Consider the following 21,410-nt stretch of genomic DNA (forward strand, 5'->3'; position numbering starts at 1 on the left):
TGGCATTTTCAGCTTCACGCCGAAGTTGCACAAGTTGCATAAGCCTTTGTTGACTTTTTTCAGCCGCCATACCATGCGCCCCCCTCGCATTAATGCGTAACGGAATATTATGGGAGCAGTTTCTTGCAGCCACGGTGCCTGAGGTTAGTAACGAAGCCTGGCGGAAATGCGCCCATGCTGAAGCATTTGCTTATCGCCGCAGGAACCAGTAGGGTGGGTCCAGACACGAAGACGAACAAACATGCAGTAGATGGAACGGATCCATGAGCCAGACTCTCTAGCAGCGATACTCGATCCTGCGGTCAGCCGCGACGGGCCAAGTTCTCATTGTGCGTTGAGGCCGGGTGCCTCAGCATGCGACGCGTTTCCTCAGCCTGGATCCTCGGACCGGAGGATCCAGACATTAGCCAAGGTTCCCCACATGCATGGCTGCCGTGAGTGAGCGGCACGCTGCTCTGCCATTCGTCGGCAGGCGGAGGTGGGCCAGCGTATCACTGTGTGAGAGAGGAAGGCCGACAGAGAGAACGCAGCGTGCCAACCCCGGTTATGTCACAACAGCGACACCAAAACCAGCCTCGTCACCTGGGCCCGCTGTCTCTTCTCATACGCCGCGCGTTTATTTATAGACGCCTGACGTCTCTTAGCAGCCATCCACGCTCCGCAGAGCCATTTCTTTTTTTGACAGGCTCCTAATTGGTCCCTGTTGGTTCCAAGATTCTATAAAAAGATCAAACGGCCGATTTCTGCAGCTAAGGACCGGGATCGTGCAGAGACGTGCAGCGATTGACAGGGCATGGACACGAGACCTCGAGGAGCTCAAAGCAGGGGTCAGGGTCCGAAAGTGCCGCTGCCGTGTGAAACCCTCGAGCTGGTGGGGAATCCCCCCATGGGAGGGGCAGAGGTCACATGACCCACTGTGGTCATGTTGGACAGGAGTGGGTGGGAGATGTTGGGGTTTTGTCATGTCCATATCCATAGCATGTTATCTTGTTTCCGTGGTGGCTTGTCCCTCAGTCTGCCTCCGCAGAAAGCCTCAGGGTGAGGGTGAACGTTCGTCTCTCCACTCGTCCCTCCTGCATGTTACCTTCCCCGTGGCCCGGGGCCGCTGTTCTCCAGTCGGCTTCAATCACACGTCGAGCTGACTGGCATCTACCGGCAGCCGAGAAACCGACTGGGAGCATCACTTAACCCATACAGGCACATGGAATATGAATATGTTTCCAAAATGGCTCTCTGCTGCGAGCACGCCTGACGTTCTATTGGATGAGGGGTTCATTATAACCCCAGTATATTGATCATAATAATATTTTCTGTATGTCTGCTTTGATGGGGCAGAAATGCGAACCTGGAAAGCGAAGTACATGCTGGATTTATATTCGATGTTCATGATATAGTCATCTTCTACATCACACGTAGAACAAGCCACGTTACATCAAGTACATATGATATATCACCAAATCCTTAATGTACATTATATTTAGTTCACTTTCCTGAATAAATAAGAACACACATTTGTTCGTATTGAGTTTATTCAAAACTGACTGCTGCTGTCACTGGCCGAGTTCGGGGACGCATTCGCAGGCATGCTTGGAGCGGGTGGAGTAGTCGTTGTACTGGGAGAGGAGGACCGGAGGCACTTGGCCGGTGATAAGGCGGCCGGAGGTGAGCTGGAACGGGAGTGTGGCCGTGGAAGCGCCGCAGCGCGGCGGGGAGGGAACTCTGGCTCCGTGGGGGGTAACGGGGAAGATCGTATTAGCAAAAGGGGGCAGGCAAACTCAAGGTCGATGGCGGGCGAAGGTCGTGGTCACACTGGAGAATCCGATTAGAGATTGTCGTCACAAGAGGGGCAGGCAAAGTTCTAGGTCGGGGACAGGCAAAGGTCGTGGTCATGGACATCAATCAGTCGGGCGTGGGAAAATAAGGCTGTCGTCTATGGAAGTAAATTCAGCGTCTCCTCGGGGTTACCTGACTTTTATACTCTACGCTGCCCGCTCTCGTTTCCGCTTCCGGGTCGCCGTCTCTCTGTCTGGCCTGGTGCTCTCTGGTGGGCTGGAGGTGTATTGGCTGTGACAGCTGCACAAGTCATTCTGGGGATGGGCCTGGTTTTCCAACCGTCCTGATGTTGCTACGTTTCCTTTGGTCATGATCATCTTATGAAGCTGCTCATGATGGTGACAATAGAGAGCAGACTTTGAAGAATCTGATTCATGAAAAATAATAAATATGTTCTCTGTGTTAGATTATTAAAAATAGCCTCCACTGAGAAGGTATGGTGAGACCTGGAGTTTACATAGCTGGAACTAAACTAGTACCAAGTTGGAAAAAATGTTCCTCCACAATGTCACCTGAAAAGGCTGGTAGTAGCCTAGTGGGTAACACACTCGCCTATGAACCAGAAGACCCAGGTTCAAACCCCGCTTACTACCATTGTGTCCCTGAGCAAGACACCTGGGGGGGACTGTCCCTGTAACTACTGATTGTAAGTCTCTCTGGATAAGGCCATCTGATAAATGCTGTAAATGTAAAAAAATCTAAAAAAAGTTTGCTGATCTATTGGTTATATCCTGATTTGCAAATCCCAGCTCTGTACAACATTTTCAGACCGACATTTTCAAATCATTGACCTTTGCAGTCATAGTAGCATAGGGCTATAAACTGTATGTTAGTACATGAACTGTGAGACAACACCCCTTTGTTGTTCGGACCTCTTAAGGAGGCTATTTTTAAACGGTGGCGATTGTAAGACAGGAAGTTTCCATTAAGGCTGCGCTGCACGATGGCTCCAGGAAATGGAGGACCTGTTGAAATCTACCCAAAAAGGACAAAACCCACCCCTCTCCCTCTCGAAGCGTCACCTGTTCAACCAAAGCCCTGGCCCTCCACCTGGTACAGCTGTATCAGACGCCTGAACGTCCCCGGAATGCCGTGCAGGTGCCGCTGTGGTACCTGTGAAACGTCTGGAGAGCATCTGTGGGGCTGAAACGATGCATCACGAATCTTGGGTGCTTAGATTTTTTTTTTGCATGTTATTCCATATGGTTACGATGGGAGAGTGGCCTAGTCCAGTTAGGTAACATGTTCATAAAAGACATGTTTCTATGTCTTTTGAAAGTTCCGTTTCAGCCGGGCTCACAAAATAATTCACCTGCCTCTAACGCCAACACACTGACTGGGAATGGGAATTATGAATCAGATGCTTTTTTTTTTTTTTTTTTGGTTTAAGAAACGAAAATTTGATGCAGTTGAGCTTTTTTAACCTTTAACATTTGACTTTTATTGAAAGTTTTGTAATCTCTACTGTGCACAGATTTAGTCTTTTAAATGGTTATGAAAAAGCAAAATGTAATGAAATAGCTTGATGGATGAAGTTAAAACATTTGCTGCGCTAATGAATTTCCAGATTTGGTTAATGGGTGAAATTTGACGGAATGCCGGGTTTAATCTAATCAGGGCGCTTTCACAGCCTTGCCCATCCGTAAAATGCCGACATGCTCAGCGCTAGCGGCACTCGGTTTTATAAAAAGCGTCTCATCCGCCCCAGGAAGCGTTTGTTTGCGGCAGGCATTCGCCTGAGGCGTTCCCGGTGGCAGGAAGCTAATCTTGGGTGACTGTAATGGGGGAGAAGAGGGGCGGCACGCAGTTAAACTAAATCCTAGGTAAACCAGGGCCGGTGTGAACAGAAGATTGTCTGACCCCTGAACCGGCGTCCTTTGAAGAAGACGGTTTCCCCTCGTGCCTCTACGCGGTCACGTTTGTGGATTTTCCGGATGAGAGCCGTGAACGGAACTCCTCCGGCCTCTCTGGCTCGGGCCACTTCTTCCCTCAGCGGTTCCCAGTGTCGGGCTTGTAAATTCCCGGGCCCGGTAAAGCGGATAAGCCCGCCGCTTTGTCCAGGTGAAGGGGTGTGAGGGGGTCAGTATCGCCCAGGATCAGTGTGCTGAAGGCTCCTGATCCCAGGGGAGGATGTGAGGGAGGAGAAAAAACCCACACAGCTGCCGTTCCAGAGTTTTCTCTTCACTCCCCCTGCTCCGTATGGGAGATCAAGGCTTATATACCCAAGGATAAATAGAGCGATAAGCACGAGAAGGTCGCAGTTTGGACTGAACCAAATTCTATCAATGATATTGTAATATTTGTATTCTGTGAATATTTCTAATTGGAATCAGCATTTCATGGGCTACCTCAGATGAGACTGTGGCACGGCTAAAGGGGAAGTCAAGTTCAAAGAGCCTCTGAAACTTCAGCCACCCCCGAAACTAAAGCTGCGGGGAAGCGAGGAGCGTAAATTTTGGTACAGATCCGGCGGGTCGGTGTCCAGATCCAAAGCGCAGCGGCTGGAGCAGACGGCTTTATGACTCCAGGGGCCGGGATCAAATAACACCGAGAAAGCGTGGAGGACAGTTTCATCTCCGTCTCGCCGCGCAGAGCTGGAGGCTGATGTCTTTTTTTCATTTAATCACCCCGCTGCACTCAGAGCCCTGTAGCTGGATATAATAGGAAATATAATGAAGCGATAGAGGTCTGTAGTCATGGTGGTGCATGTGGGTGGTCGGCTTCTGGCCAAAAAAAGCGCAAACGGGACCATAATGCTGCTTCCTTTAAGTCATTTGTGAGAAAAATGTGTACTTTTGGTTCTTGACCGTCAATCATGGCGTCCAATGTGATGGCATGGTAATAAATCCTTGATGCTGAAGGTACTCGGAATTAGGGAAGGGATTTGACTGAGGCTACTACTTTTACAGATAAATGCATGTATAAATGTATTAATCACTTATCCATATCTAAAATATAACAACATATAACATGTCCAACATTTCTATGTTTCTGCAGTAATTAGCATTCCATATATTATTTAACACACATTTCTACTAATCTGAGGAGATTATTACCGCCATACTGTAATCATTTTTACCAATAAAAATGAATAAAGTGAAGTGATTGTGAAAGACTGCAGCACAGCACACTGCTTTTAACCATCACCCTGAGTGAGCAGTGGGCAGCCATGACAGGCGCCCGGGGACCAGTGTGTGGGGACGGTGCTTTGCTCAGTGGCACCACAGGGGCACCTTGGCAGATCGGGATTCGAACCTGCAACTTTTTGTCCATTTACTTACCCGCTAGGCCAACCACCGCCTCTGTGTCTGGTACCATTACTAGAAAGGGTAAGACGTGCCTTGTTCCTCAGAGTTTTGGGACGTTCACAGCCCCTGTCCCCGGGCTCGGCCGTCTTTGTTCCCGTCTGTGGCAGTAATCCCCCGCAGTCATCACAGCCCGGCCAGACAAAGAGCCCGAGGACGTCCCCCACATTCCACCACAGGGCTGCTTCCCATCACGGCACGGCCGCCACCGTCTCTCCTTCACCCGCCTCCCCAGATGACGCACCAGCCGGGGATGGGATTAGGATAATCTGGGACGCGGTATTCCGACAGGGTGCCCTGCCATATTAGCGATGGCGGTCCAGACAGGGCCTGCGGCTCGGGCCTGTCAGTCATGCACGCCTCACCTCGTCAGCGCCCCCGTCAGGTTTCCGCAGTCTTACTATTTGTTTGAACTGATTCACTCGCGTCATCGCCAGCGCTAAAATAAGGGTCCCGCGGTTCGTCCAACAACTGGAAACAGATGTTCTGCGCCCGGTGGCGACGCGCGGGTGATCCAGACCGCAATGCCGCGGCGACAGCGCGCGACCCGGCGTGCCAGTGGCGCGTCGGCGAGGGGGGAAGATGAAGATGAACGGGAACCGTTTGCACAGAAGTCATTTCTGTGGATGATTTGTGTTCCGCTAATGACGGTTAGGCTCTAATTGACTCCGCCTCATTACCCAGGGGTCTGTTCTCCGCTCTCGACATGAGCTCGAACAAAGCGGCTCCCGGGACTGGAATACGTTTCACGTCACGTGCAGACAAAACCTTCACATTCACGCCTATGATGTATTTTAACATTCTAGAACAATTCAAATATTGTAATGACAACATTTCATACTGTAAAAACGCACACATGAAGACCATGTGGTGTTGGAGAAGAGAATAGAGTGTGTAGAAAAAACTCTTTCTCCCTCCACACAGAGCACTGTATTTAACCACTCCAATTTGATGTTACCTGGCAGAAAGAGGCATGGCACAACAGAGGTTAAAAATGAACAGTTTCTAATTTATTAACACCGGTAAATAATTATTGTAGTTACATGTGAATATTGAATGTAAAAAGGTACCAAGGTTATAGAGAAAGTAAACATGAGAAGAAAGAGTAAAGAGGGAGAAGAGAAAGAGAAGGGAAGATAAAAGTCCCAGAAGCCTTCCGGCTTCTGAGGGAAAAAACCCCCTGAGCAAGATAGCTCAGAGGTCTCTTTTCCACATGTGTGCAGACATTTATACCCCTGGCCTACAGGAAGTTGTCACTGGCCTACAGGAAGTTGTCACTGGCCTACAGGAAGTTGTCACTGACCAATCAGAACCTGTTGTTTCTGATGTCACGCCCCCGGTGCCTCCCATTTGGTGAAGACAAAGAGGGTGGGCGGTCCTGACGGCTGATACTTCGCACGTTGACGTCGGACAAAAGACATGTAAAAACCGGGGTGTCGAATCTTCACCCACAACCGTCGACACAGGAATGTTACACTTCCCCCTGCAGACATCTGTTATGCAAGACAAAGCAGGCTCCCACGATGTCCATTCTTACAATACTTTTGGCCTCCGTTACCCCGCGTTAGATTAGGCGATTGGGGAGATGAACGTTGTTGGCTGCTCATCAAGCTCCTCTGACTGGTCAGGACCAAAAGAAAAGGACTATGTTTGCTGCGTTAGATTGTACAGATGCCCCTGCCGTGGTCTCCATTGCCTCCATCGAGTAGACATGTCATTAATATAAAACCGTTGTTATATTGACTGCTCGCCGCGAGGCCGACGTCTGCTCCGGAGTTGTGCTGGGGACGCTCCCCTTTAAATGGCGGCATCCCACGGAGTTCCATGCCGGACCACTTAATTCTGGGCACTCGTAATAAACATTCAGCGGCCGGCTAAATGCATCAGCATCTGGGGTCTGTTTCTTATTTACATCCAGCAAGTTGTTCCACTCGAGCTCCGTGTGTGTGTGTGTGTGTGTCTGTAAACACTGTCAGCAGCCTTGACTCAATGCTGCCGCTGTGTGGACACGTTTTGAAGCGTGTCGTTGCGGTCATGATGCTTACGGACTGTTCTCCGGTGGCCTCGATGCAGCTGGAAGGCGTGGGGAGGGGCAGGGAGCATGGCTGAGCCGCGGCGCGACAGCACCAGCAGCCTGCAGAGGAAGAAGCCGCCCTGGCTCAAACTGGACATCCCCAAGGCCCAGGCGTCACTGGATGAGCCGCCAACCTTCGTCCAGGTAGCGCACGTGTTTTTTACCGTTCACCCGCGCTCTTCGTGGTGTTGGAATCCGCCTGTCTACGTTCTGTCTCTCCCCAGCCAATCAAGCGACAGGGTTTCCTGCGCAGCATCAGCATGCCGGTGGAGACCACCCATCTCCCCTCCCCACCACGCGACCTCTACGACCCCCGCAGAGCCGGCCTCCAGCACCAGTCCTCCATCACCCAGACCATCAAGAGGTAGGCGAGCTCCAGCGCCACGGGCACGACCCGTGGCCTCGGTAACCCCGTGCGCGTCGGGCTGTCATGGGACCCTGGCCGCGGTCGGCAGGACAGAAGGGCCGTTATGGGCTCCAGAGAAACAAAGCCCGGCTCTGTGCGCACAACCGTCTCGTTTGTACAGTTTTCTAACACGATCGAGCAGCCTGCTGGGAATTTCCAGCAGACGCTCGGACTCCGCGGCCTCCCGCCTCCGGCGTCGGTGAGGACTTTGGTCAGATGAGCACGAGTAAAGGGCTTCGGTTGCCTTTATGGCGCGGCTGTTTTGCCCGGTTCTGGTCACTCGCGCGTCACCCCCTGCTTCTGTACGTGACCGGGCACTTCCTGTTCCGCTCTCACTAACAGGCTGTCACGTTTCTCATTAGGACTGGGTGATGCGTCTCAAAGAAATTCACCAATACCCCCCTGACATCAAATCAATGGGAATTTACAGAAAGGTCCGAGTCGTCCCACGGTTGTAGGACAAGGGAAGATCTTCTCCAAAACACAATATTGTTTTTTTTTTTATTGAATCCTCTACTGGCTTAATCAGAACCTTCGAAGGCTGCGTTCGAAAACGGTTTAAAATACCAAGACTCCAGGCTGCGAGGGTGTGAGCTAAAACACGCTAAAATAGTTTTGGTGCCTTCAGCGCTCGTACACTTTCACAAAGAATCTTTATTTTCATCTGTTTCATAGCATGTAGGTTCAAATCCGGAGCCGTGATATGCTGAACTTATTTAACTAGGTTTTGTTGGTTTGTATTGATCACCCGGTCCTGTTTCTGATTACTAATGAACTATAAATGGCTTCTTCTGGTTGATTTGTGTTAAACGTGCAGACTTCACTAATCTGGATTTCTCTCGTCTTTGCTCTACTTCCAGCTGATCTCACCCTCTGCATCTTTTCTCTCCCTTTTCCTTCTCTCCTTTCTTCCCGTCTCCTCTCCTGTCCTCTCCCGCGGTCCCTCCACGTGCTGCCGGTCTCCAGCAGCAGGAGGGTGCACTTTGAACGGATTCACACCGTGCCCATTAAAGGGCCCCGCGCCACACGCCGCAGCAGCCGGAGGCACCACTCCCTCTCCCGAACCCTCCTCAGGTACAGCGCGGTCAGGGCTTCCCCTCGCCGCACTGGACGTAACTCACCGCGCACACACACACACACACACGCACATGCACATGCATGTACACACACGTGGAAGTTCACCTCATTATTATTTACTGATTGTTAGTTTTACTAGTTGTGTAGTAGTGTAGTAGTAGTTTACTAGTTGTGTAGTAGTGGTAATCACCTGTAGCCGTTGTCATGATCGAATTTCTTACTTGGTTTGTGCCAGTTGCTTCCCTGCTTTGGAGTTGGGAGCCAGCAACATCCCAGGCCAGCCGGGTCACAGTTATTATACAGCATTAAGCAATAGGGTCGTAGTAGCCTAGCGGGTAACACACACCATTGTGTCCCTGAGCAAGACACTTAACCCTGAGTGTCTCCAGGGGGGGACTGTCCCTGTAACTACTGACTGTAAGTCGCTCTGGATAAGGGCGTCTGGTAAAGGCTACAGGTTCTAGTGTGGCTGTCGGATCAGATCCTGATCGTCTGGACTCGGCGCTCAGTTGTGACCGCAGGAAACAGGGCTGCATGTGGCCTGCTGCTCGGAACGGTGCATAACCATCTGAAGATCTGCCGGTGGGCATTCTTTAAAATGTATTTTCACCCCGGCACGCCATCATTGCAACTGAGTGCAGGATCTAGGCCGAGTTCTCGTGACGTTAGATTAGATTCCCTCCAACGGTAGTGCCGTTCCAGGTGTTCCGGCAAACCCCCTTCTCCCGCCTTCCTCGAACTATTTATAGCGGTCAAGGTTGAGCCAGTGGCGCTCTGGTGTGGTGCCAAGACTTGGGAGAGCAGCAGGAATGTCAGAAATGCAAACATCAGCGTGGATCGTGCTCACACACACACACACACGCACAAGTGGAGGGTGAGCGCAGGTTCATCCGCCGTTCCTTATCTCCGACTCCGCCCGGTTGCTCTCACCGGGGTCCAGTTTCGCGGCGAGGAAGATATTTTTAGGTCCCGCCGTAAACAAGCCCGGGCCTCTCCGCCACTGTACCTGCGTGAGTCATGGTTTCAGTCCCTTGTCCATGGCCACGCTTTCTGTTGAACATGTCTCCTCCTGCGTGTCCTGCTGAAATGGCCAATAGTCTGGTGCGAGCTGACCGGTGAATGCAGTGGTGGTTCACTGGCCCGCCCCTGTGACCGGGCGCCAGGGCACGTTGCGGCGCAGAGCAGGAGGCCACAGTGTGCGGGGGGGGATGTTGTGCTCAAATAGCAGGACTTTAGACGTTGTCACTGTGCCTCCTCGGCCAGGGCTTGTCCAGACAGGTTTCCTGCTACCGTGTCCTCCTACTCGCTTGGGTTTGCCCGTCTCTCCGACTTTCTGCCTCTCTGCTCGCAACTCGTTTTCATCCTCTGTTCGTATGACGCGGACGGCGGTGTCTCTCTCTCTCTCTTGCTCTCTCCATCTCTGTCTCTGGGACTCGTACTGCAGACAGGCTTCCTAAAGACCAAGTGAATGGTGTGTGGGAGCGCAGTGGCTGTGTGTGTTGGGGCTTTTGAGCTGAGCGCAGTGTGTGTGTGTGTGTGTGCGTGTGTGTGTGTGTTGGGACCAGGGGCACGGCCGACTGGTTTGGCGTGAGCAAGGACAGCGACGCCACACAGAAATGGCAGCGGAAGAGCCTGCGGCACTGCAGCATGCGCTACGGGAAGCTGAAGCCACAGGTGATCCGTGAGATGGAGCTGCCCAGTCAGGACAACATATCCCTGACGAGCACCGAGACCCCTCCGCCGCTCTACGTGCCCTCATCACAGCATGGCATGCAGAAGGTGAGTTAACCGCTGGCACGCTCACGCAACATTGTGGAACCACAGGCCAGCCGGCCAAAACAATGTCACAGAATCATTTTTACAGACTGCCTGTATCTCGAATTACAACGTGCGTACAGCATGGCAGAGCTGTGCCATCAGAAAGGAAAAAATCACTGATTCAGTATATTCAGTTTATTCGTTTTATTGACACATGAACTATTCAGTTCAGTTTATTGACACATAATGCTGCTGAACGCAGGACTGACCAACTGAAGAAACCCCAGATCATAACCAAGGTGGGACAATGTGTGATGGACGCATTACTTCATGCACTTCCCTTCTGACCCTGATCTGAGATGCAGTCATCAGATCACATCTCTTTGCTCTCTAGAAAACGGATTTTCAGTCTTTTTTTTTTTATGCTTTATTATACTAATACATAACTATATTTAACTATATTAACTAATACCAGATGTGGGTAGTAATGAGTTACATTTACTCTGTTACATTTACTTTTTGAAAAAATTATTACTTCTAAGAGTAGGTTTACAATGCCAGATTTTTTATTTTTACTTGAGTGCATTTGTGAGTTAAAAACTCTACTCATATTTCACTACATTTGGCAACAGTCAACTCGTAATTTTTAAAAACCATTTATTATATATGATTATTTTTGCCAAACACATGCCGCTAGTCGATCTAAAACATGACTACACTATTTCACGCAAGTCGTGGCGGCCTGGCATCTCCATCTCAGTCTTTCATATTGACACTTTTAGCATTTGTAAATATTTCGTTAAATGGTGCAATAAGCTAAGTAGACCTCTTTACACTGTCTGTAGGGGAAGGAATTAGCGGTATCATTTAGCTGTTTTATTTAATATTGTAATGCTAACACATATGATGCTAACTCACATATACACATATAAGATTTAGTCCAATAATTACTGCAAATTGTACTTTTAATAAGTTATTATTATTATTACTATTAGGAAATACTAGAATTAGCACATTTATATTTACATTTATATATAAAGTACCTCCTCTGAAAAGAAAGACACCAGATGTTTTTAAGTAAAGTATTGAAACAAACTACCCAGCTAGCACTATTTTGCTTGGTAATATTTTGTAAAAATTTGTGGCTAAAGCCTGCTCTGACATTAGCAAATGTGCTACTGCACTAATGCTAATATTAAAAATGCTAAAATATCTGCAACTCTTTATAGCAAGTATGATAAATATAATGATCAATATACTAATGGCGATTTTTCAAATGCATAGCTTTTCATGCATCCGACCCCAGCTGTGTATGCAGGGAATCCTGACTGCCCTAGTTTACACATTGACATAAGATATGTAACATTTCATCAGGTTGCTGAAGGTCTGTAAACTTACTTTGCTTTACTTTATTTTGCAGACGCTTTTATCCAAAGCGACTTAAAAGAGGAAGACACCAGCAATTCTCATTCGATTTCTATAGATTTTTTTGAGTTTACAAAACTAAGAGGCCTGATAAGGCCGAACTTGTCAGGAAAAGAACATGCTCGGAAATTGTTACGTGCTAAACGAAGAAAAACATTTTTTTTAATTTATTTTGTATGCACAAAATAAATTTAAGGCAGAAACCATTACTTTGGGTCTCTGCAGACGCTCTGCAATTGTGGTGTCGAAACGAATCAATGCATTAGGATGCAGATGTGGACGATTCTGCATTGATGCAGTGCAGAACATAATCGATTATATCATAATGAAGTTGCTTGGTGATTTTGCGGCAGCTGCTTTTAAATTCTCATTTAAAAGTAGCGACTGCAGCTGCCTGATCTGAGTTTAGCGCCGCATGGCACTTGGTGGCCTTGTGGGAACACCACGGTCAAACTTGTTGAACAATGACCGCTACACACTGTGACGTAGTTTTTGGGTGACCAATAGTATCGAAGCGGGCTAGTGTTTAGTCTCACTGACAAAGAGGAAATTGAGGAAAAGCTGATCTTATAAGTCTCTGAGTGTCCAGACATTTACAACATGACATTATCACCTTACCAGGAGTTTAATTAACGATAACGATAATTAATAATCATAATCGTAATGGAATCGTGAGACCAGTGAAGGTTTTCGCCTTGACTTCGCATTGAGTAGATGTTTTAGTTCAAGAAAGCCGTCTCTGATGCTGTCGGTTCCTCCTCAGATTGTTGACCCCTTGGCGCGGGGTCGAGCGTTCCGTATGGTGGAGGAGGTGGATGGCTACAGCGTTCCTCAGACTCCCATCACCCCTGGGGCGGCATCTCTGTGCTCGTTCACCAGCTCCCGCTCAGGTCTCAACCGGTTACCGCGGAGACGCAAGCGGGAGTCGGTTGCCAAGATGAGCTTCAGGGCAGCGGCTGCTCTGGTCAAGGTAAACACAAGAACCCTGGTAATCTGGACACACTTTCATAATGATTATTTTATACATTTATTATATTTAATAATGTGTTATAATTTTGGGGACATCTTGGTGTGTGACTGAGAACAGATCTTAGCATCAGATTCAGTTGTATTAGCATAATTTACATCATAACTGTATTTGCACCCTGATGAACCAGTATCATAATGCAATAGCCAATAGAGACAGCTATGTGCACACTGAATAATGGTGTCTGGCAAATTTAGTCTGAATTTATCTTAGGCCTGTTATGGTTGTGAAATTAAAATGCTGTTAAAATATCTGAAAACATGCAGAATAGCCACTATTGGCTAATTACAGCAAGCCTGTCTCCTATAAAATGTACAATTTAACTTAGTTATGCAAGTACCTTTGACAACTGACAGAATTACGTGATCATTTGTCGGATGTCAGAAAGGTTCACCTGTGATTCTGGAATGAACACGAAAAAATAATTGTGTATTTTTCTACTTTTTCGGATGCTCATACTGATTTTATAAAATATTTAAACTTGGATGGTTTCAGCTGTGCAGGGGTGTTACATGCATGCATAATTACAATGCGTGCTGTCTTAGGGTCGCTCACTGAGGGACAGCACAACCCTCCGCAGGGCTCAGAGGCGGAGCTTCACCCCAGCCAGCTTCATTGAGGAGGACGTTCCTGACTTCCCTGATGAGCTGGACACGTCCTTCTTTGCTCGAGTAAGACTGAATTAAATTACCTGATATATTCATTCACAAAAAAAATCACAATCGTAGTTCGGTACAAATATGGTGCAGCAGGGAAAATAATAAAAAATTAGCACATTACAAAAAAAGATTGCAATGTAAAAGTTTGCAAAAATTGCAATGTAAAACATTTGAAAATTAATTTTCAATTCTGTCTAGGAATTCTATGTTCAAACTACAATATCTGACTATATTGCATATTTCACTATTTTCATGGAAACTGTAAATTAAACTGTGCTCATAGTGACTGAGTAACTCGTGTCTTTCCTCAGGACGTAATGATGCATGAGGAGCTGTCCACGTTCGCTGATGAGGTATTTGAGTCGCCATCTGATGCCACCCTGAAGGACTCCGACTTGAGCAAGCAGCTGGACGACACAGACATGACAGGCAGCGCGCTGGACAAGAGCGAACTGGAGAGGAGTCATCTGATGCTGTGAGTGCCCGGATTCAGCCATCTAAATGAGGAGCTTTGTATTCTTGAGATGCTAATTGCATACGTGCCCTAAGACCAGATTCTTCAGACAGTTCACTGCCCAAGTGTATTGTACTCTTGGATTAAGTTCAGCTGTGTTCCAAAATCACAAAGTCTGAACAGCTTTATGTGTTTCTGGTGACAACGTACCTCGTAGGATGTTGTGTAAGCCTGAGTGACTGGGATGTCACTCTGTAGGCCTAGTGACAAAACCTTTAAAGCAGTTATAAAGATGATTAGAGTTTCCGCTGTTTTTCAATTTAGGCCTCTGGAACGTGGATGGAGGAAGACCAAAGAGGGGCCGCCGGCGCCACCCAAGGTGCGTTTGCGGCAGGAGGTTGTGAGCGTTAGTGGCCAGCGGCGTGGTCAGCGCATCGCCCTGCCTGTGAAGAAACTCTTCGCTCGAGAAAAGCGGCCATACGGGCTGGGAATGGTGGGCAAGCTGACCAACCGCACCTACCGCAAACGCATAGACAGCTACGTGAAGAGACAGATTGAGGATATGGATGACCACAGGTACCACCTCCCCCCAGTTTAATTATACTCGAATGTAATAATGTACTGAATTAGTGAAAAGCTTGATACAAAGCTGAAAACCTCAGTACTACATTTTTCTTGGTTAGCATAGTGTTTTATGATTTTTGGAGACACTGATGTAATTTTCCATTTGATCTTATGGGAGCACTTCCTAGTTCATTTGGCTTTTTGTTGACTGTAATCTTGAATAATAGCCACAAGGGGGCGATATAGAAGTGCTTCAGTAAATAGCTCATGCCTGTCTATTAATTAGTTCTGTCTGCAATACTGGAGACATTTATATGTCATCATCAGTGAAACTCACTTTCTATCATGAAGAAATGCTTTGGTGCCAAGAAATAGAATAAATTAATGACGGGAGAATGGGGCAGATTTGATATTTTACACTGGTTAACTTTGACCCATCAGGCCTTTCTTCACCTACTGGATCACCTTTGTCCATTTGCTCATTACTATCCTGGCCGTGTCCATTTACGGCATTGCTCCTGTGGGCTTCTCTCAGCATGAGACTGTTGATTCTGTGAGTGCTTCTCTTCCTAATAATTCAGCATATTTCAGTTTAATTTTATTCACATATGGCGCCACTGTGCCCAGCACACTGTTTTATATTGTTTATTCTTAATACATATTTTTTTTCTTCTCCAGGTTCTAAGAAACAAAGGGGTGTATGAAAATGTCAAGTTTGTGCAACAGGAAAACTTTTGGATTGGACCAAGTTCAGTAAGTATTATTAACCTTTTTATCACTGGAGTTCGGTTATAGATTTTCATTGTTTGTATTGGGCCACTTTTTGGGCCTATAGTGACATTAGTTTTTAAGAATTATATGATCCATATAAGTGCACAAATTCAAAGTTATTAAGGCCATTTTCTCTATATTGTTGACTTTTTTTCTGTTACAGGAGGCGCTGATCCATCTTGGAGCCAAATTCTCACCCTGCATGCGGCAGGACACAGAGGTTCATGACCTGATCCAGAAGAAGCGAGAGCTGGAGCGGAACTCCGCATGCTGTGTACGGAACGACCGATCCGGCTGCGTGCAGACATCTGAAGAGGAGTGTTCAGTGAGTCAGTGGTCTCTCACCGAAGCAAGCGTTCTGTGAAAGCAATTTCAACTTCTTTTTGTGATGCTTCCCTCTCAGAGCACTCTGGCAGAGTGGGTCAAGTGGCCCAAACATGCCAGCACGCCTCTGCTGGACGGCAAGAAGAGACAGTACGGTTCAGTCTGCCACCAGGACCCCAGGTCCGTCCTCTTTTACTGACGTGCCACCAGATTAACCCTGAATCTGAAGCGTATTTGAAATTTGAGCAGTGCATGTGGAGAAAATTTCCATGCTTACAGTCCTTTCGTTTGTCTGTGCATTTGTCCGTACTCATGCAGCACATGCCAGGAGCCTGGCTCTGTAGCGCCACATGAGTGGCCCGACGACATCACCAAGTGGCCAGTGAGTAAACTACAGTCAAATAGTCCTTTATGACTGTAGATGTAGAATAATAATGTTCATTATTCATGGCTTCAAATGCTTTAGCCAGTCATAATATGAGTAATTTTAATTGTAGACCATTCTGCTGGGAGACCATGGTCATGTAAAAATTCTATGTTGTCATGGATATGCATTTTTTTGTCCTCTTGATAGATCTGCACGAGTGACAAAACTAGCAACCACACCAATCTGCCTCACATAGACTGCACCATAACTGGACGGCCCTGCTGTATCGGTACTAAAGGGAGGTGAGAAGGACAATCACCGGCAATGTACACTCCTGACAAAAAAAACACTGAAACGTTGACAAATATCTCTCGTGGATCCAACCGTTTCTAATCTGTTTCTAACCCAACTGTTTCAAAGTTTCTGAGCACATTTCTGAACAAGACATATTTTGCTGGGTAGAAATTGGTCCACCACCCAAAAATGCTCAACCATCTGTTTACCTGGCAACAGGCTCCAAATGTACACATACTGTACACATACACATACTGTATCTGTAACTTACCTCTGACTGACCCTCTGGCCGGTTTTCCTTATGGCAGATGTGAAATTACATCCAGGGAGTACTGTGACTTCATGAAGGGCTTCTTCCATGAGGAAGCAACACTCTGCTCTCAGGTATGCATGTGCCATGTTGGATGGGTGTACTGTAATACAATTGTCTTTGCTGCACAAGGACACAAATGTTAGCAGAACATAAATGTTTTATTGAAACAAGCTAAAAAAAAGTGGGGATATCTCAAGGTATGCCAAGGATATCTCAGGCACCGGTGAAAAAGTTTTTAGTAAAAGTTATTGTCATTGTGAAAATCATAGCACACGATGCATACAGCGACAATGACAAATAAGCACTTTCACCTTAAGAAAATGAAAAAAAGGGATTGTCATACACAGCACATCACACGGTGATACAACGAAACGTGTCCTCTGCATTTAACCATCACCTTTGGTGAGCAGTGGGCAGGCATGACAGGCTCCCGGGGGACGGTGCTTTGTTCAGTGGCACCTTGGCGGATCTGGATTTGAACCGGCAACCTTCTGATTAATGGGCCACTTCCTTAACCGCCAGGCCACCAAATAAATAGCCAAAAGCCATAAATCAACCAAACTGAAGTAAAGCAGAGGAAGCTGGAAAAAATGCACAAGTAAACATCCTTTAAACAATGTTGTATAACACATGACGCTAATAAAGTTCATCTTTACCAGAAGAAGGATCAATACAGCATAACATCAACAGTGTAAACTAAGAATAAAATATCAGTAGTTATTTAGTTTTAATCAATCTGACCATGAGGCTTTGGTGTATTAAATTATACAACATACAGACTAACTGGGTAAAATGTTTGCTTTCCGTTTCAATTTTTCTATTAACTGATGAAAAAAATCTCTTGAGTTCAGGTCCATTTCATTATGCCTGCTCAATGGACAGATGCCAATAAACTGGGATAGTCGTCAGTAAGAAAATCTGATTACGCCAGTGGTAATTAAGACATGTGCGTTTGCACTACACATGTGGCCAGTCCTGATGCTCCTCTGGCCATGTTCAGACTGGCTGTACTGGAAACGTGCGTCGGGCTTCAGCCATTTAATCCCCAGCTAGGTTAATGGGAGGGAATTCTGGGAGATTAAGTGGTTTGTGATTGCCATGAAGGTTGCTGCCTTAATCCCATCTCAGGTGGCAAAATCCCTTTTTATTTGAGAGGGCAAACAGGATTTTGACTTGAGCCGTTGCATCCTGTTTTCCCTTGAAGCTGAATAATCGAGCGTCAAGAATGTTCTTTAGGATCCATAATGTTAGTTTAATTCCCCTTGAGTGGAATATTATTTTCTTGGCAAATTAGTATTAAAGTACACTAAATGCATGTGCAATGGAATGACTAGAACAGGGGATCTGGGTAAAAAAAATAGGTGTACAAGATTTTGATGCTGTAGATTAGTTTATTATTAGTTGATTATTTTATAGGTTGCTTGCTCTGTAAATGCTGCTCTTTATCCAATCCAGTCACTGGCCTCACCAATGGGTGCCAACTAGGGCTGACAAATAAATCACATATTCTGCAATAAATCACAAACTCAATTGTTAAAGCTGGTTCTCCCAGTGAGTTCCAGTCCACGTAAGAAATGTCCAACTTGTTTTCTTCATTTCATTGGAAAATTCTGAATTCAGTTTGGGGTGTCCGTCCTGTCTGTCGCGTGTCAGGTGCACTGCATGGATGATGTGTGTGGCCTGCTGCCGTTCCTGAACCCTGAGGTCCCTGACCAGTTCTACCGGCTGTGGCTGTCGCTCTTCCTGCACGCTGGGTGAGTGAGGAGACAGCCGGCACAGCCTCAATATCAAATATAATACAATAATATTGCATTGTTGCACCATAATAAGGTTACTCCAGAAGATGGTTTTTGCTGCTCAGTGTGGTAGTAGCCTAGTGGGTAACACACTCGCCTATGAACCAGAAGACTCAGGTTCAAACCCCACTTACTACCATTGTGTCCCTGAGCAAGACACTTAACCCTTAGTTGCTCCAGGGGGACTGTCCCTGTAACTACTGATTGTAAGTCTCTTTGGATAATGGCATCTGATAAATGCCGTAAATGTAAAATGTAAAAATGCTCACTTATGGTGTAATGTACGATTCAATAGTTGGATCAAAGGGGGGAAATTGTATGTTGATGTAGATGGACTCTGTGCTCCAGCTCCATAATTGAGGTATTTATGAGGACAAAGTACTCAGTATTTCTGGTCTTGAACGTAGTTGTCATCATGGCGGAGATGTAATAAGAAGCAGCTGACTCTGGTGCTTTGAGGAGAAGCGCTTATTTTGCAGGGTGATCTGTCTCAAGAGGGGCAATCAGCAAAGTGTCCCCCAGTGGGGTGACTGCTCTCAGCTCAGCGCTCTGGCAGGCTGTCTTTCTTAAGCTCCAAGTCACATGCAGGACTGTCACACGTGCAGCTCCCCACACACCAGACATCGTCCCCATCTTTTTTACTCATGGCCAGACACACACACACACACAAAACTTTTACGTGTTCACGTTTGTGCTGTATTTCACCAGTCTTCTAACTTTCCATCTGATCGTCAGGATCCTGCACTGCATGGTGTCGGTATGCTTCCAGATGACCATCCTGAGGGACCTGGAGAAGCTGGCTGGGTGGCTGCGAATATCAATTATTTACATACTGAGTGGCATCACAGGAAACCTGGCCAGTGCCATCTTCCTCCCGTACAGAGCTGAGGTGCGCAGTGGGTTTCTGGAGGCCGTTTGCTAAAAAATGAAGGGAAAGCTTCTGTCTTTGCAACATGCCTCATTATAGTGATTTCTTTTTAGTGATTGTATTCCTTATATTGTTCAGTTGTTCTCATTCCATTCCGCAGGGTTCCTATCAAGTCAGCATGTGCTTTGGTTACATGTTAGTAGCAGAAATGAAAAGTTATTTCACTTTCACTATTTCATTTTTGGTACTAGAGAACATTTCTGCCTTTAATGGTACTTTGTTGCTGTTCATGGTTCTAGACTGGCAAGACTTGCCGTTCTGTACTTCCGTTCTGTACTTCCTTGCCTAGAGACGCTTCTTTTAGAAAGCACATTCACCCATGACCCGGAGACCACAAAGTTACTTAACCCCGAGTGTCTCCAAGAAAAGAAGAAAAGAAAGTGAAGTGATTGTCACATGTGATACACAGCAGCACAGCACACGGTGCACACAGTGAAATTTTTCCTCTGCATTTAACCCATCACCCTGAGTGAGCAGTGGGCAGCCATGACCAGCGCCCGGGGAGCAGTGTGTGGGGACGGTGCTTTGCTCAGTGGCACCTCAGTTGCACCTTGGCGGATCGAACCGGCAACCTTCTGATTACGAGTCCGCTTCCTTAACCGCTAGGCCACCACTGCCCCGCAGGGTGACTGTCCCCGTATCTACTGACTGGAAGTCACTCTGGATAAGGGCGTCTGGTAAATGGTGTAAATGTAAAATATCTGGATTGAGGTTAGGCCTCAGATCTGGAAAAGCACTGGTGGAAAATGGGTTTCACCATCCTTGAGCCCATTTATCATTGTGGTAGTCATAGTCACATCAGTACTGAAGTAGTGATTATTATGAGTTGCCAAAGGTCTATAACTCTGTCTGGTCTCCGTGTGTAGGTCGGTCCTGCCGGTTCTCAGTTCGGCATCCTCGCCTGCCTGTTTGTGGAGCTGTTCCAGAGCTGGCAGATCCTGGCGCAGCCATGGCGCGCCTTCACCAAGCTGCTCTGCGTGGTCCTCTCCCTCTTCGCCTTCGGCCTGCTGCCCTGGATCGACAACTTCGCCCACATCTGCGGCTTCATCTCCGGCTTCTTCCTGTCCTTCGCCTTCCTGCCCTACATCAGCTTCGGCCGCATGGACATGTACCGCAAGCGCTGCCAGATCATCGTCTTCCTGGCCGTGTTCTTGGCACTCTTCGCGGGCCTGGTGGTGCTCTTCTACGTGTACCACATCAAGTGTGAGTGGTGCGAGCTGCTCACCTGCATTCCCTTCACAGACAAGTTCTGCGAGAAGTATGACCTCAACGCGCACCTTCACTGAGGCGACGCGTGGAGAATTCTGTCTTTTTATTAAACCCCGACTGTATGCTTCTGTGTCTTTTTTTTATCAACCTGTGTGGATGCCATGTTGACTGTCATGACAACTGTCGTCTTGTTATTTTATTTTTTTTCACCCCCCAATATTTCTGACTGGGTTGGGGGAGCCTGTTGGACAATCGCCTGTGAAACGAAACAGTCCCACCTCACATGCACTCTCCAGGAAAGCTCTGTAAAGCAACTGGTACCTTCGTGGAAAACAAGAACGGAATCTCGCACCACTTATTCAGTTCAAATGTTTTTATATTTTGCATTTCTCAGACCCAGGCTTCGATTTCACCTTACAAAGCAGGGATGAAACACAACGTACCGTAAACGCCTTCAGTGCCTTGTTGATAAATGTAACTACTACTGCCATATTTTTGTTACAATATGTTGAGCACTTAAATGTTCATTTTATTTTGTTTATTGCTTCTGAAGAAGTAATGACTGCATCAGGGTAGTGTTTTAGCTATCCATCTATTCACTTGTTACAAAATACAGCTGAATGAAACAAATTGGCCTCCGCTTCTCTCTTTTCTTTCGAGTACCATGTTGAGCAGATTAACTCTTATGATTTTACTCTTCCGAACTTTAACAAGTTTTATTCCACTGCTTCAGACAGAATGACATAGAATTTAAAAGTTCAACATTTTTGCTGAATAACTTAAAAAAAGTGAGCAGTTGTGTACAAAACACATTTACAAAAAAAAA

At 46.8% G+C, this 21,410-nt stretch overlaps 1 protein-coding gene across 7 annotated transcripts in view; it reads left to right on the top strand.

The window, feature by feature from the left end:
- The window catches only part of rhbdf1a (rhomboid 5 homolog 1a (Drosophila)), a 34,018-nt gene extending 12,800 nt beyond the window's left edge, over positions 1–21,218 (top strand). For 4 of the 7 annotated variants that reach the window (XM_028985664.1, XM_028985659.1, XM_028985660.1 and 1 more), the window contains exons 2-19: positions 7,212–7,356; positions 7,437–7,576; positions 8,585–8,692; positions 10,261–10,474; positions 12,642–12,848; positions 13,451–13,576; positions 13,876–14,039; positions 14,343–14,594; positions 15,024–15,135; positions 15,261–15,335; positions 15,517–15,678; positions 15,757–15,857; positions 15,996–16,059; positions 16,252–16,346; positions 16,647–16,722; positions 18,305–18,405; positions 19,183–19,336; positions 20,242–21,218. In XM_028985664.1, coding sequence (XP_028841497.1) covers positions 7,240–7,356; positions 7,437–7,576; positions 8,585–8,692; positions 10,261–10,474; positions 12,642–12,848; positions 13,451–13,576; positions 13,876–14,039; positions 14,343–14,594; positions 15,024–15,135; positions 15,261–15,335; positions 15,517–15,678; positions 15,757–15,857; positions 15,996–16,059; positions 16,252–16,346; positions 16,647–16,722; positions 18,305–18,405; positions 19,183–19,336; positions 20,242–20,661 — 2,688 coding nt within the window. In that variant the 5' untranslated portion in view covers positions 7,212–7,239 and the 3' untranslated portion in view covers positions 20,662–21,218. Of the gene's footprint in view, positions 1–7,211; positions 7,357–7,436; positions 7,577–8,478; positions 8,693–10,260; positions 10,475–12,641; positions 12,849–13,450; positions 13,577–13,875; positions 14,040–14,342; positions 14,595–15,023; positions 15,136–15,260; positions 15,336–15,516; positions 15,679–15,756; positions 15,858–15,995; positions 16,060–16,251; positions 16,347–16,646; positions 16,723–18,304; positions 18,406–19,182; positions 19,337–20,241 lie in introns of all 7 variants that reach the window. The other 3 variants (XM_028985663.1, XM_028985661.1, XM_028985662.1) reach the window with 2 other exon arrangements.
- The last annotated feature ends 192 nt before the right edge of the window (positions 21,219–21,410 follow it).

The sequence above is a fragment of the Denticeps clupeoides genome, chromosome 7 (assembly GCF_900700375.1).
Source record: "Denticeps clupeoides chromosome 7, fDenClu1.1, whole genome shotgun sequence".
Taxonomy (NCBI): domain Eukaryota; kingdom Metazoa; phylum Chordata; class Actinopteri; order Clupeiformes; family Denticipitidae; genus Denticeps; species Denticeps clupeoides.